The sequence below is a fragment of the Cheilinus undulatus genome, linkage group 23 (genome assembly GCF_018320785.1).
Source record: "Cheilinus undulatus linkage group 23, ASM1832078v1, whole genome shotgun sequence".
Classification (NCBI taxonomy): Eukaryota; Metazoa; Chordata; class Actinopteri; order Labriformes; family Labridae; genus Cheilinus; species Cheilinus undulatus.
Window position 1 is genome coordinate 10,669,514 of NC_054887.1, and position 16,727 is coordinate 10,686,240.

Here is a 16,727-nt window from a genome sequence, read left to right on the forward strand (position 1 = left end):
CGTTAATCGACCTCTGACGTTCAGTGACAGTCTCCTAATCCGTTCGCCCTATTATTGTAAGCAGCTATTAGTGATGTCTATCCTCTCAGACCGTGGCTCTAAGGTTTGGAACCAATCAGAACTGAGCGATTTTGATTCCCACTTCCTGATTAAGCAAGCAATATCCAATCAGTGGCATTGTTTTCTTTGTCTCTACTGTTACTGAGCTTCCCGGGGGTTTGTGTCGTCTGACAGGAGATTAGTGCAATCAGGCAATGTTCCAGGTATGGTGCAGGTCAGTTTAGAATACGGTCAGCAGCAGACATACGGATGGCCTTATGTGCTCATGCAGATCTTGTTAAAAGTCCAGTTCAACCAAACTTCGATCAGAGCCAAATGTTTTTTAAGGACAGGGGATCTCCAGTATGTTAAAATACTGGGCTTCTGAGATATAATTAGAAATGTGAAAATTGGCGTATGTTCTTTGCTATGGTGTTTTTTACAAGTGTCTTGGCTATCTGCAGTTCTCAGGTAAAGGTCAGAGCACAACATCTGGCTAATAGAGCTCAAAAGTGTGGTTCAGGTACAACAACCCCAATTCCCAAACAGTTACAGAACTTAACAGCCAGGAACACTGCTGACAGAACGCTGAGCATGTTGCTTTCTGACACAAGGCATTCATGATACAGGTGGCTGTCACGTTTAAGAGGAGCGCTGCTTCAAACCCCCAGTATTTTTACTAAAGGCCTTTAGGCCAGACGTTGCTACATACACATTATCAGTCAGCATAATTCCCAATTACTCTCCATTTCCCATCTCTATCTTAGTCTTGCTTGACCACTTGGTCATTATGCACCATCCATCACCGGTTACAGTCAGTGAAATGACAGCAGTGTTTCCCATAGGATTTTAGGGACTATTGCAGAGGGATCCTGGACTGTCTAGGGGGGTCTGGGGGCATGCTCCCCCTGGGATGAAACTATAGACATTTTTAAGTTAATCCATTCATCTCATGCACTTTGAAAACAAAAATAAGAGGCTAAATCAATTAAATCATTTTATTTTTATTAAATCGATTTTAATTTTAATTTCATGTTGGTAATAAAAAAAAGTCTTCCACACTGCATCAGATCACATGACAACCTCTGTTTTACCTAAGCTCATCTCCGCCAGAACAAAAACTGTGTGAAAGCCCCACCCTCTGGAACGCTCTTCCTGCAGACATCCATAGCGCTCCATTTCTGGACATTTTCAAAAAACGTCTCAAGCACCACCTGTTCACTACAGCCTACAGTCCTCACTAAACCACCCCTTACACCCATCCTGCCCCTTAAATAGTTTGTCCATGTCTTCTGCGTTCTTGTAAAGCGTCCTTGGGTTTCTTGAAAGGCACTATATAAATTCAAGATGTTATTATTATTATTATTATTTCCTGCATTCTTGTTAATGTGTATTCTGAAATATAAGCTGGGTTTTTTAATGTTTGTTAGCCTAAATTACACAGAATCACTTTAGATTATTCAGTCTGTTAAAGTTTTACAGTGCCTAAAAAAGTATTCTCCTTCTTGGATGGTTTACCCTTTTATTGATTTTATAAATCAATCATGGTCAAGATTATTTGACTTTTTTTTCTCTCTCTTTTTTTTTTTTTTTTTTACAAATAAGAAAAAAGAACTCTTTAATGTCAAAGTGAAAAAAAATTTCCACAAAGTGATGTTAATTAAAATGAATATGATGAGATTATAGTAGACTATTGTGTCTTGAAGGTCCAGTCACTGGTTAATCAGTTTTCCTGGCTATCAATACACCATGAAGAGAAAAGGTCTGATGATGAAACACTTATGTTTGGCAGACATCAAAACACTGCACATCACCACAAACACACCATCTCCCTTGTGAAGCACAGTGGTGGCAGCATCATGATGTGGGGGTGCTTCCCATCGGCCAGCCTTTGAAGGCTTGAAAAGAGTGTAAAATAAATTTGGCAAAATACAGGAAAATCCTGGAGGACAATCATATTTAGTCTGCAAGAGAACTTGAAATCAAAGAGCTTTTTTTGATATATTTTTGTTTAAAAACGCCAAATTATACTGACCACGATTAAAATATCTTAAGGCTGTTCAATTATTCACAACCTGATAATACCTTTCCTGGCCAACACTGGCAATGATTTGTTGTTTTTTTTGGACTTGGTTGTTTTTTTTGGACTTGGATGTTGCGATACTGGTCTTTATGTAATTCTAACAGTGCTGCTTGCATGGCTGTAGATCCTTTTGTTCTTTCTCTGTTATTGCCATTCATTCATAGACTTGATGATAGCTTAAGACTGAATAAATAGATTGGCAAAAAAATACTAAAGGGGAAAGGGCTGTATTTTAGCTTGGTTTTTCTATCACAGCTTGTCTCATAATAAGAGAAAAGAAGTTACAGAGTAAAAATATATCAGTATAGCCCAGTTTCTTATGAAGAGATGCACAACAGTCATGTTTTTCACTCTTGTTGACTCATCCAAATGTGCATGTCTGTGTGATGTAGCGATGTCAGCTCACGAAATCCTTTCCACATTACATAATCTCTTTCTTTTGTCATTCCCATTACCTTGATCTGTTGCCAGTTTTGTGTAAAGTTTTGTCTTCTGTTTACATTTTGGTTAAACTAATGTCTGTTTTCCTTTTGTTTTCTGTCTCTTGTCTCCTCTTTTTTTGTTTTTCTTTGTTGTCGTCCTGTTTGGCTGCGGCTTCACCCACTGCTGCTGCTGCTGTTGCTGATGCTGCACCGCTATCGCCCATCCTGCTGTCACGCACAACCCACCACTGCCAACATCTGGTCAACAACACATGGTGGACGCACCCTCTTCCCTCTCCCCTCTTTTAATCTGAATCCAAAATCTCTGACACACTTTCTCAATCCCTCTCACCCTCTGTTCCCTCCATGCTCCCTTACTTTCTCTTTTTTCCCAACACCTTTCACACATTTCTTTTCCTGTCTCCACCCTTTCCCCGTGATAGCACCATGCAGAGTTGAGAGAGCATCATGCCACCTCCGGTAAGCAAGTGACCTTTTAGAGTTAGGACCAAAGGAGGTCCACACAGTCGAGGAAAGGCCAAGGGGCGAGATTTAGCATTATATACAGTGCATTCAGAAAGTATTCAGATACACGTCACTTTTTTATGTGGCAGCCTGATACAACAAAAAAGTCCATTTTTATTTTATTATCATTAACCTACACTTACTAACCCATCATGACAAAGTCATAACATAATCAAGGAAAGTTTAGTAAATACATTGAAAATAAAAATATGAAATATCACATTGACATAAGTATTAATGAATATAAAGACTCTTCTCAAAAACCCTTAAAATTTAGGTTCCTTCCATTTCTCTTGATCATTGCAGAGATGTTTCTACACCTTGATTGGAGCTTATCTGTGGTAACAAACTGATTGGATATAATTTGGAAAGTCACGTGACTCTCTGTAGAAGGCCTCACAGCTGACATTGCATATCAGAGTAAAAACAAGCCAGTTAATAGATTAATAAAATGTGCTTATATGGGAAGCCTTTACAATGGCAACCTTTCTTACAGAAATGAGACACAGTTATGCAGATAGAGACAGTTTAATATATTTTACTGACTCTTGATTGGTCACCAAGGTAACTCTGTGACTGTTGAGTAGTCATCAGAGTGACTCTGTTGATTGGTCATCAAAGTGACTCTGTGACTGTTGAGTGGTCATCAGAGTAACTCTGTGACTGTTGAGTGGTCATCAGAGTGACTCTGTGACTGTTGAGTTGTCATCAGAGTGACTCTGTGACTGTTGAGTGGTTATCAGAGTGACTCTGTGACTGTTTAGTGGTCATCAGAGTGACTCCTTGACTGTTGAGTGGTCATCAGAGTAACTCTGTGACTGTTGAGTGGTCATCAGAGTGACTCTGTGACTGTTGAGTGGTCATCAAAGTAACTTTGTGACTGTTGAGTGGTCATCAGAGTGACTCTGTGACTGTTGAGTGGTCATCAGTGTAACTCTGTGACTTTTGAGTGGTCATCAGTGTAACTCTGTGACTGTTGATTGGTCATCAGAGGGAAATAAATGCACCTGATTATGAGTGGATACTAAGTTATTCTGGACCTATCACTGTTATTAATAAGCAGTTAGTTGCTCATTTGTTATTCTTGTGACTATGCCAAGTTTATGCACTTGTGATCTTAGGTATTCATGATGACTATGTATCATTAAAAGAAGTGTGATTGTGTCTTTTAACATGGTTTTAAAGAAGAATATAAAACGTTGATAATTTTGGCATTCTTAGGTTGAAAATATCAAAAATTAAGTCATAAAACATCACTTAGCCATTTATCTATTTCCCAAACTATGTTCTCTTTAAAACAGTGTTGCCTTTGAAACCAGGTTTTGACACATAAAGTGTTTATAGTTGCTCTAAAAACATCATAAATAACACAGAAAAAGCCCAACCTCTTTTTTAAATGGGGGTTTACGTTATGATTCTATGTAAAATTGATCTTTTCTTAAGGTTAAAGAAGCAAAATTACTCTCTAAGCACCTCTACAGTCTGAAATGCTACAGCTATGTCACCTGACTACAATACCACTGCTTTTTTCTTATTTTTGAATGTAATTGCAGTTAGCAGCTTTCACATGCACTACAGCCTTTGTCTGGCAGATTCAAACCTCAAATTTACATTGATATCCCTGTGAGTAATTCTTAAATAACTATGCATAGTAGTAAATAATATAATAAAATAATATATAAATGCATTTCTCCTTGCAGCCACTGCCCTCTTCACCTCTTTGAAAGCCTATGAGGATTTAATACTTTAACCATAGCCATTGCTATAAAAGCATTCAGTACATACTGTATATGTACACAGCTTCATCCGCAACCTCTAAAACTGCTGTCTGATTTGATAGACATGTGCTGACGTCACTGGATTATGGTCCGGCTTATGTTTTATCTTTGTTGCCAAATGTGCTTGCATGTGTGCAGAACTAGTGTGCAGGACAGACAACGTGGAGGTCTCTAACTTTACACATCCCAGTGCAAGATTCATCATCACAAACGTGTGCTATTTCAAGTTTTATATGGAGTGCTATTAGGAGAAGCAATGTAACATAATTACTGAGTGTCCTGTCAGAGAGAGATAAAAACATGATGTGTTTTCATGCATTTATTTTGGCCCCCTGTCAACTGAAAATAAATTGAGGACTGGCGTTTACTGAACTTGCTTCATTAAGCCAGGTAAACAAAGTGGAGAGATAAGAGACTAGCTTATGTATTAAAGTTATCAGCATTCATTAAAACCTCTTTTTCCAATCATAAGAGTTGGATTAAAGTAAATGTTATATGAGTAATCATAATGTGCTACGAGACAGATGGCCACGCTTAGCTGAAGTAGCTGTTTGTAGATGTTCTCTGCTCTTAAGCAAGATGGAAATTTGTCTGATCTTGCTTCTCATGTCCTTCCTTTTGTCCCCCTCCTCTTTTTTCTTCTCTGTGTTCAGCTGCCGTTGTGAGTGGGGATGAAACCCTCCTTCTGACCCCAGGCAGGATGAGCCAGCGCCAGGTGAAGGAGAGGGACAAGGAGAGGGAGAAGGAGGCGGGCCTCCAAACGCCCAACAGGGAACACGTTGCCACCCCCTCTAACCTGAGCCCGGGGGTCAGCTACAGCCATGGTGAGATAGAGGTTTCTGTTTTTTATTACACGAAAAGCCAGAGTGGCTTCACTTGGAACATGGTTTTGAAATCACTGACTCAAACTTCTGAGTCAGATTTGTTTATTTTTGATTATTTGTACATGGAACTTCAAACACAGCTTATTTTTTTCTGACAGAAGCTGTATAAGTCACCTCTGGTTCTGGAAGTAAATATCCCCTCAGAGTTACAGAGCAGCTCTGTGACTGTTCAGTGGTCATCAGAGGAACTCATGTGCTGTAAGAGACAATAAAGCATGATAATGATAAGATTTTAAAACATTTTACATAGTTATGGACTTAAATTGATAGTGATTGATCCACTAATACTGATAGGCATAACCTCCAATTTCCACATACAGCGATTGTGTCCCAATCCACCGGCGAATCGTACTGCGGAGCGCCCTCTCTAGTCTATCAGAGAAGTTCTACAGCCGGCACTCCCGTCCGGCAGTGGCGCATCCCTAAAAGGCCACTCCCCTCCCCTTCGTCTGAGGTTCACTACAGGTCTATTTTCAGCGCTGGCCACTGCTAAACTGCACCATTTCCCGTCGATCAGAAATCTCCAAACAGAAAGTCACAAATGTAGAATATCAAATACAAAATTCAACACAATGCACGGACTCCTGATTCTAAATCATCACTATATCAACATTACATCTCATCCTGCAGCAAGAGCTAAGGGTCAAGGAAAGGTCAATGTGTCACAGATTTACAATGGTGCCATTGATGAAGAAAAGTTTCGTCAAGTTTTGAGGATATTTAGCCAAAGAATTTTACACAAAACCACAGATCTTTTAAGCAAAAATTAACCTTTTAACTTCCTAATGTACTCACCTAATTGTGGAAGCAATAATATTATGCAGTTATGCTGGAATGGATGATAAGTTACCCCCAAAAGGTAAAATAATCCGCTGTTGACATGCTATTCCTGTGTGAACTCACAGTTCTCCTGCGATCTCTGCCCGCTGATCAGGGCTGCGTGCCGCAGCGCAGCACTCTAGACATGCTTCCAGTGGGCGAGGTCACTGGCCTTAGGTCAGAGCAAACCCACGGTGCTTTGGTGTATGGCTCATTCGTTGTATGTGGAAATTGCGGGTAATAAACAGTGCAGAGTGTTGAAGGCAAGGTAACTACTAGCTACCTTAGCTACTACTAAGGTAGCAAATTGAATCACAGCAGCAGCTACTTATTTCACTGAACATGTACGACACCACAAACAGACACCTATCATTGCAGTTTTAAGCTTTGGTATATGATGTGTTGTCTTCACTATGAATGTCCCAGAGGTGTAAAGCAGGGATAATCTGATCCCTCTGTGCTGGCTTTAGAGGTAGTAACAGAGGTGACAGTGATGCTCACTCACGCTCCTGCAAAGCCAGTGTGAACCAACAGATGGGGATGCATTATATCCTTCCAATGTGGCATCAGTATGAATGTCACAGTGATAGTGGAGCTTCATGCACTGCTGTCGTGGAAATTCACTGTAAAAAAAGCAAATGATGCAGGCATAAAACAGTATTCACTTTACTCACATAGAACCCATGTACATTTAACCTTCAAAGTCTACTTTTGTCTTTGTTTTTTTCTGTGGTTAATGTTTCTAGATTATTATTGAAATAATTCATCAGATAATTAAAATCAAACTGGTGACACTGGACATGCTGGAGCCTTGGGACAGCTGTCAGAGCTATGCTTTGCCATAAGCTTTCACAGACAGTCCTCGTGGAGAAACAATGACTCATTCTCACTTGATGAGTGTTTCTTAGTCTGCCTGTTTACTGATGCAAACACACCAACCTGAATAATTATCAGCAGGTTTATTTCTTCTTTAAGTGCTGCTTTTCAAACCCTGTGACCCTCACAGTTGGTCATTTGTAGAGCCATCCCTATAACCATGGTTGAAAATGATTTATTATCTCTGTGGTCTAAAAATAGCAGCACTATAGAAGATGTCTAGAATGCGGATTATGGGTAAATCAAATAGAGGATGTATGGCTGTAAAAAATAAGCTCAAGGGTACAGAACATTCAATGAGGGTCTTACATCACCCGTCATACTGCTCTTGCTATGTTGTGGTATTACAGCGCCCTCCTGTGGAATCTCTGATGGCTCTCCCACAGTGGAGGACTTAATTCTCTTATCATCTGCGCCACGTCTATAGTCTTTGTTGTGCTATATACTGATCATTCAGATATGGATAGAGGGCAGTCATGGTCAATATAATTTGGCTTTTTCTGACAAAAAAGTACCAAAAATAAAACCTTGAGTGAAATGAGGAGCTCAGTGAATGTGTCTCAAGTGATTGTAGTACAAAGACACCTGTGTCTGGAAGGTCCAGTCGCTGGTTAATCATTTATCCTTGTTACCATTATTCTATGAAGACAAAGGAACACTCAAAGCAACTCAGACAAAAGGTTATTGAAAAGTATAAGTCAGGGTATGGATACAAAAAAATTCCCAAGGCACTGAACACCCCCCAGGGTTCAGTTAAATCCATCATCAAGAAATGGAAGGAAAATGCATGCGTAAATCTGCCTAGGCCGTCCTCACAAACTGAGTGACTGTGCAAGAAAGAGACGAGTGAGAGAGGCCACCAAGACACCTATGGGGGGAGTGTATTTTTAAATTATTGGTCATTTGTTGAGAAATTTTAGGGGGCATTGCTTTGAGGCTTTGGGGAGTTTGCTTGGAAATTTTCCGGAATTAACATGGAATTTTTGGGAAAATTGCTGTTTGAATTTTAGGCTTTATGATAAAGTTTCACTTAAACATTTGGGGTATATGAGGTGAAATTTTGTGTGGTTTTATGGGATACTTTAAAAAATATGTTGAACAAATTTCTTTGAAATTTTGGGGAATTTGTGTGGACTTTTGGAAAAGAACAATTCCAAGAAGTCCTTAACTTTAGTGTTGATGCTTGGCTTTAACAAGTCTTTGAAGTTATTATCAAAATGGCTCCACCATACCTCTTAATGACTGACACCATTTCCAAATGACTAAAAACCTCCAACAACAGACTATCTAGCCGCCAGGGCCAAAGCATACGCTTTAAAACTGATCCAGTGCTGTATTTCCTTCTGATACAAGACCTTCAGGAGATGTGTGGCCTTTGTTTTTGGCCAAACTAATTCCTGTTCAAAGACAAGAGAGAGGTTTTTAACTTAACATGTCATACTGTTCCCAAATATGTGGGAGAATCTGACAATGCTCAAATGTTAGAATTTTAAATAAGTTGTTAAACATGGGATTTATTTGGATATTTGTTGTATTTCTTCATTTTACTGTCACAGCAAATTTGTGTGCATTTGCACAGTGTGTTAAATGACTTCTGCCACTGTTTTAAGAGGGCTGTAAGCCTCCACTCTAACACAAGAGGGAGTTAGGGTAGCATAAGTTAATGATAGCATCCCTTGATGTTGGTGTATGTGATCTCTGAGCATCCCTCTAAGGGTGATATAACTTATCATGTTTCATATGGCTCAGCCATATCATAGGTGCATGTATTGATTTTTTATGTGCATTTTTGCATCAGCAGTCACTTCTGAAAGCATCGTCAGAAGTTTGTTTTTTTCTATTTCTATTAGGGTACAATGTCTGAGATATTGTTCATTTGACTTCCACTTATATTTATCTTTAATTATGAGGATGTCTCAGTGCTTTGTACACAAGCATGGTAGTCAGTCATACTTTTGGGCCAGTGCCTTACATCTGCCCCCCAATGTTGGTCTCACTGAAGTCTCAGTAAATACAAGTCTTTATACTCTGCAGATACTTTCCTGAGATGGTGTTTGGAAATGTGACACATGACAAGCAGCAGTAGAAAACAGAGCACCTGTATCAGAGCAACAAGAGTCAGAGAGAAAGCATGAAGGTTTTTTTTTTTTCCTGACCCACGATTCCATGCGGAAAAATGGTTTCCGTGGCAACGGATGTTTTGCTTTAGCTAGCCCTTTCTTGTGCGTCAGAGTGCTGACAGGGCTCTCAGTGCATGGTGTTTCTTCCTTCATGTCTGTAGATCCATCAGATTTTTTGTCTATTTAGAAAGCTTAGTTGTTTGATAAAGTCTTGAGTTGTTAATGCCACTTTAGACTCCACATGGAGATGACTGCTGCAGTGATGCATTTATTCCTAGAATGGAATGATGATTGGAGCTATGTGAGAATTCACAGTAAGGGTGTGAAGATTGATGGGGAATTTTCTTTTTTCGTCATGTATCATTGCTCATTATAGTCATTAGATGTTGATTTGTTCAGAAAATATGATTCAAGAAGTTAAACCTCGCACAAAAAGTGAGGAAATTTGGATTAAGTGGATAATTTATTTATCGTAACAATGCTTCTTGGCAATAAATCGTATTCTGTTGGAAAGTCTGTTTATTTCTCTTTTAAATGCTGCCACCATTTGTAAGGAACATGCATTTGTGGGATGAGCAGCAGAGCTGAGTGTGTGGGTTGCACCAATGAGAAACTGGCGACACCTTCTCTGCCAATGCCACACAAATTATTTTGCCATTGAGTCTTGTTTGGTGTTGATTAGTGAAACAAGACATACTGGTTATTTCATCATTTATTTGTTTAACAAACAGGAGCCCCAGTAGCATGTGGAAGAACCAGACAAAGCCACAACAGCCTGACACCTCCTCCCCATACTTGTCACCAGTCTGGTCACACCCTGCCGTGGGATGGCATCCCATTCGTCAACCAGCATTTGTTGTAAGTCAGCCACCCTGGCATGAATCACAGCCAAGCTGATCCTGCAGGTGTTCAATGAGGTTGAGGTCAGGACTGCTGGCAGACCATTCCACCCTCTCCAAGCCCAAATTCTGGAGGCAGTCTCTGATAAACCCCGCTCTGTGGAGCCGAGCATTGTCATTTTGAAGGATAGAGTTTGGACCCAGACCGTGGAGATATGGTGTGCAGAATCCCATCTCGATATCTCTCTGCATTAAGATTGCCTGCAATGATGACATGCCTCATTTTTCCAGTGAGGTAGATGCTGCACCACACCATCACACCGCCTCCACCAAAATAAGCTACTCTATCGGTGCAGCAATCAGCATAGTGCTCTCCATGTCTTCTACTCACTTTGACTGTATGATTCAACTGCCATTAGCAGAATCTGGACTCATCGCTGAGCAAAATGTTCCTCTGCATGTTCAGGTTCCAGTGCAGGTGTTGCAGACACCAGTGGCACCAAATGGGCCTGACAAGAAGGCAGTAATGGCAAGATTGTCTATGTGCAGTCTGCTCTGAATTGTCTGGGCAAAGAACCATCGGCCATATCTTCCTGCAAACCTTGACTGCAAATCTGTAGAAGACAGCCTACGATACCTAAGTGCTGACAGGGTGAGGAAATGTTTTTTTTAGGGTGTCTTCTTCTTGGGACGTCCATTTTGCAGCCTGTCTCTGCCCCATTATATGGAACTTGGCTTTCAGTTTGGAGATAGTACTAGGGCTCACTCCAAATAATACAGCAAATTTGTTTTGTGGAACACCAGCTTGAGGTTGCTCCATCGAATGGGTCCTACCCAGATCAGTCAAACAATGATGTGCAAATCAGGCACCTGATTGCCAGCACCTGGGGGTACCAGAAGCAACCAGCAAAATCATCTGTTTGGTATTGGCAGAGAAGATATGGCCAATTTTTCATGGGTGCAACCCACACACTCAGCTCTGCTGCTCATCCCACAAATGCATGTTCCTTACAAATATGGCACTATTTGAAAGGGAAATAAATAGGCTTTCTAATGGTGTAAGATTTACTGCCAAGAAGCATTGTTACAACAATGAAATATTCTACCAAACACACATTTTACTACATTTGTGCAAAGTTATGGATTTGGAATGACAAATGAAAAATAAAAGACAAATTGTACATTCATAAACGTCTCCTTGACAAAAAACTAAACTTAATTTTAGAGTTTTAGTCGTCAAAATTTGATTTATAGTAAGTCTTGTCTATCTCATGGTAAAAAGGTGGTCGACTAACATTTTTTTGTTTCAGTTTTAGCCCACAAAATTAAAACTGATGTAGACGTTAGTCACTACTTATGCTGATGACATGATATGTTTAACATAGGAGCAGTATTAGTGATCAGTAATTGCACATAAATTCATTTAAACGTACATACCAATTAAAATGTTGAAATCCAAAATATACCAAATAGAACATGAAAACAAACCCAGAAATTAAAACAAAAACAAAAATGAAGAGAAACAAAGGACTGCCTAGATCCCTTGGTTACACACTTATTCGGCCAGAAAAGATGTTTATTTTGTTTTAAGTCCTTTGTCAATGCAACAATACTGATTTGGCCCAAACGTACTTAGCATCAGGAACAGTTTACTTTAGAAAGACATTTACCAAGAAATCCAAATATATTCCTCCAACAGTGATTGCTCTACAGTTTCCGTGCAGAATTTGCAGCTTGGATTCGATCTGTAAAAGCACCATTTTTTGTTTTTCTCACTCCAGGCTTTCAAAGATCAACCTGGATTGGACAAAAATGGGTTTAGGTTTGTAGTCTAAAAGCATGCAAACAGCTATTTATAGTAAAATGCCGTGTGTAACTAGGTTTTAGGCTGCTTTCATAATCTTGCTGGCAGTTTGAATTATTTAGCTGAGTCTGAGTTTTGTTGCATCACCACATACGCACAGACAAACTCTTGTGTCTGCCTGTCGAGTGAGCTCCTTTTTTTTTTTTCTTTATGACTCACCCAGAACAAAAATAAACCTGGGAAGTTGTTTGATAAGGCTTTTTCAATCGGCTTTGGAGACGCTCTCGCTTTAACCGCCTTTCACTGACTTAGTGCTCTGTCTCTAAGTAAACAGGGGGTCTGCCTGAAGGGGAGTGATGAGGGAGAAAGATGTGATAAAGAGCGTGAGATAGTGGTTGAATTAAGAAAGAAGTGAGAGGATAAGACTTGAATTGGGGTGTTTGAACGCTGCGAAGGGAGGCGTTGGAGGAGGATGATAGAGCAGGTGGGGTCATCATGGATTTAAGCTCAGCCTCAGGGATTAAGCTCCAGCAGACGGCGTTAACAACACGGAGGGGGCTGGTCTTATTAGGAAATTCAGCCACTGGCGATTCAGCATTCCTTCTTCCGTTTCCAGTCTCATCCAATGAGTTGCTGAGCCCTGTGAGGCCTAAAAGGGACAGCACTTGAATCAGAGATACGCTCTGTTGGTTGTGTAGAAGCAAAAAGAGGACTGGATGATGATGATAGAGGATGTGATGGCCGTCAGGCCTGAGCTCTGCTCGGACGGCCGAGCGCTTTCCTGGGCTGATACAACCTGGATTTAAAACCTTGAGGGATTGTAGCATGATTTTTTGAAACTTTATTGTCCAGTCAACACTTTACTTTGTGGACACTTTTCTCTTAAGTTTTAGCCACAAAAGACGCCAAGGTACAGTATCGAGTTGAAACTAGAGCTGAATGGTGCTTTAGTTAGAGCAACAGCCTCTTCCTTCAAAGCGATTTCCAATTTGTGTTGTCTTGGCTTTATGTTGAGCACTTTTGTTAGTGTGCTTTCCCTATATGTGGACAGAACGAAGATCACACCAATGCTAAGTGGCTTTTATGCTCCAAAGTTGTCCTTTGGACAAAAACAAACCCCTTAATGTGTCTGTTTTCAAAGTGCGTGGCCATACCTTTAGTCTGACTTCAAGAAGAGCAGCATAGCAGAAGATGCCTTGAGGCCAATGGTCAAAAAGCCTCTTTGTTGCAAAGCTAATCCTAGGCTTACAGGGTCTCTTTGTAGCCCTTATGTAAGACTATATACATGTCTGTTCACATGCAACCTAATGTCTGCAGAGGGTGTATCACTTGCACTGCATAGTATCAGATGTGTTGCAGCTGCTGGGTTACGGTGTCATTGTTTGTCTGCAGTGTGGTCCCATTCTGGGTCCTGACATGTGACAGTGTGGCTGTTGCTTTGAGCTAATGCTAAGGTTGTCGCAAGGTGACATGAACCAAAATTCACAATATACAGTATATATATCTATATATATATATGTATATCTATCTATCTATCTATATATATATATATATATATATATATATAGAGAGAGAGAGAGAGAGAGAGATATATACACATCAGTATTCCTGTAATGAAGTAACAGTTGTTGTCACAAGACCAGTAGTATTGATTCTGATAACGATGCAGAATCCTATTTGGTACCATGGCTTTCTTATCTGCTGTCTTTGTGACTGCACACTAGTTCAGGTGGTCGGAGAGGCGGGGCAAAGAGTTTCAATCATGGCTATAAAAGAAGCGTAGTTTGCGATCTCACACACCAGATAGACTGCTTCATCTATCCATTAAATGAATATATTTCAAATTCATCTGGGAAACCTCTCATAGAAAGCTCTTGGGAAGGGCAGGACTTTTCAAAAATACCTCAGAAGGTGATTGGACGAAGGTTTGGCTGTCACATCCATGACGGGCAAATCCAAGCAACAAGACAAACTGCAGTAGTATATATGCGCTGCTCTGGTAGTAACCTGAGCTCAACAGTAAACCAAGATGGTCGTCTTCCAATTGTGGATGAAACTTATGTTAAGACCCAGGGCTTGACAGTACGAGCATTTCATTCGCATTTGCGCCTAAAAATAGGTGTGTGCAAACTGTAAAAAAAATGTAGGGGCACATGTGTGCATAAAAAATTCAGGCAAAGCAGCCGAAGGGATGCTCCCGAGATCCATGGAGGAGAGACGCCTCACTTGGCGTCTGTGTAGCCGTAGCAACACGTCGTCATTCATGCTTATTTATTCATGTCATGTTAAGAAGGACATGTTGGACAGCTCACCCCCTCGCTGGCTGCTCATAATGCCCCAATGCAAGAGCAGAAACCCCAAGACAGCGTAATTCAGTGTTTTTTCTTTGTTGATGTGGACAAAAGACCGGTGGAAGGAGCTGGATTTCCCCGTTTCGTCTTCTTCCACGCCGCCTTTTCTTCTTGGTCACCGTTTGTTTGTGACAACAGCGCCCCTTACAGGCAGAGGTTGTAGGTGTTCAGATGGTTTGGTCCATTTGGCCAAGAGCAGTGTGAATGCAAACCAAACCAATTCCGTTCCAAAATAGAATGGAAAATGGAAATATTCCCCTGGACTATACAAAACACGCAAAAATGAAACATATTAGTCACTTAAACCGACTCTGACTGAATATGCCAAATTTAAAGTACCAAAATTAGTAACATTAAAGACAAAATTAGATTGCAATACTTTTTCAAAACTTGATGATTTTACCTTTCTGTACATTTTGTATGCAAATTCATTAAATAATTTTGCCTGTAAATGTCTATTTGCATCACGATTATTATGGAAAACACATTATTTGATCAATTTTCATTGTGCTCCTAAATTCTTTATGTCCTAACTTTTTCAACTTAGGAGCACAAGTGCTCCTTGGGTAAAAAGTTAGCGTCAAGCCCTGAGACCATTAGTATGCATTTGCAGCTCCAGGATTTACAGTGTACTGACAAACACTGCTGTATCAATGAACTATGGAGTGTGATGTGGATAAAATCTAAGCCGAAGACAATCAGGAGAAGAGCGAGAATGTATTTTCCGCCAAGAGGAGCTTACAGTGTGGCTCCTTGCTTTTGTTTTAATATAAAAATATGGTGAAGGTCTGATTAAACTGCTGCTTTTGTACAGCTACATTCAAGCTAAAGGCTCCCAGCTTAGAGTACAACTCAACCACCCCGTAACAATTCCAAACTTATACCAAAGCAGGTCAATGGAAGAGCAAAAACTTTTTCCCCACCATGAAAAGCTGTCAATGCTGTTCTTTGCTCTTTAAACATCCTTTTTTTCAAGACAACCTGGGCATGTCTATTACCTCATTTCGTCTTGTCACTCTGATTGGCCTGTAATATGTGTGACAGACAGACCATTTGTCCAATCACCTTCAGAGAATTTTTAGAAAAAGTCCTGCCCTTCCCAGATGCTTTCTATGGTCAGCTACAGCTTAACTAACACCACAGTAAGTGGAGGCCATTGCATTTGGCTCACAGTACAACTAAACCCCACCCATAGCTACTGCCTCGTTCTCCTCAAATGACACCAACTAGACCGAACTTTGGTTTGGCACAAACATTGTGGATTTGAGCTTTTTAAGATGAGGACATTGAGTCATGTCAATCCATTGGCTTTGCAAGGTTATGCTAGCGGTCTTGTGCTCTGAAAAGTCAAAAACATTGAAGAACGTTTTTGTGGACTCCTTTCTATGCATCAAGAAGTGGACCGAATGGACTGACTGTCCTTCAGATAGCTAAACACCATTATGTGTGCTAGGGTGTCAAACTAGATGATGCAAGAAGATGCAAGAAAAATGTGAGTCTTGTGATCGTAGGGCGTCTTCACTATGTCGTCATACTAGAATGTTTGTCCTGCTCTTCTTCTGTAGACATGGTGTTTGACAATAGGCAGCGAAGGCACAGTCAGGTCAAAATCAAGCTATCTTTGTTGGCCTTTTGCCCCTTAGTTAAGAATCAGAGATGAAACAATACCAAAATGTAAATGGTCGTGTTTTGAGTGTAAAAAAAAAAAAAAAAAAAAAAAAAAACATACACAAGAGGATCTGGGTGCAGACCTCTGTGGTGGGGCATTCGGCAGCAGACTTCTACAATGAGCGTGACCGTGGGGTGGGAAGTGATATACATTACCCAAGCCAGAACCAGAATGAAGTACTGAATGTCAAATTTTCCACTCACTGTCAGCGGTCGTGGTAAGAGGCTATTTTTCACAACAGCAGAATTTTATGAATGAAAATCCAAAATGTACTGAGGGGCATAGATTTGAATTGAAAACACCAGAAACTAAGGAAAAAACAAAGAGGGTTAGGCCCCTAAACACTAATGGTTGGGGTAAGGGTAAGGAGGAAGGGGATCAAATTATAAAATAACACCACAAACTAAGAAAAAACCCATAAAGGGTCAGTACGTCATTTCCTGCCCCATGGTCAAGGTCACCCAATGTAGAGGTCAGCAACAGATGAGCCCAAAAGGCCCCCCATAGAGGTTTGCAGC

The 16,727-nt window shown here is 40.3% G+C and overlaps 1 protein-coding gene across 10 annotated transcripts in view; it reads left to right on the forward strand.

The window, feature by feature from the left end:
• Positions 1-16,727, forward strand: part of osbpl8 (oxysterol binding protein-like 8) — a 160,239-nt gene that overhangs the window by 84,313 nt on the left and 59,199 nt on the right. For 6 of the 10 annotated variants that reach the window (XM_041780487.1, XM_041780486.1, XM_041780485.1 and 3 more), the window contains 2 exons: positions 2,988-3,024; positions 5,501-5,671. In XM_041780487.1, coding sequence (XP_041636421.1) covers positions 2,988-3,024; positions 5,501-5,671 — 208 coding nt within the window. Of the gene's footprint in view, positions 1-2,748; positions 2,820-2,987; positions 3,025-5,500; positions 5,672-16,727 lie in introns of those variants that run through there. The other 4 variants (XM_041780491.1, XM_041780494.1, XM_041780493.1 and 1 more) reach the window with 2 other exon arrangements.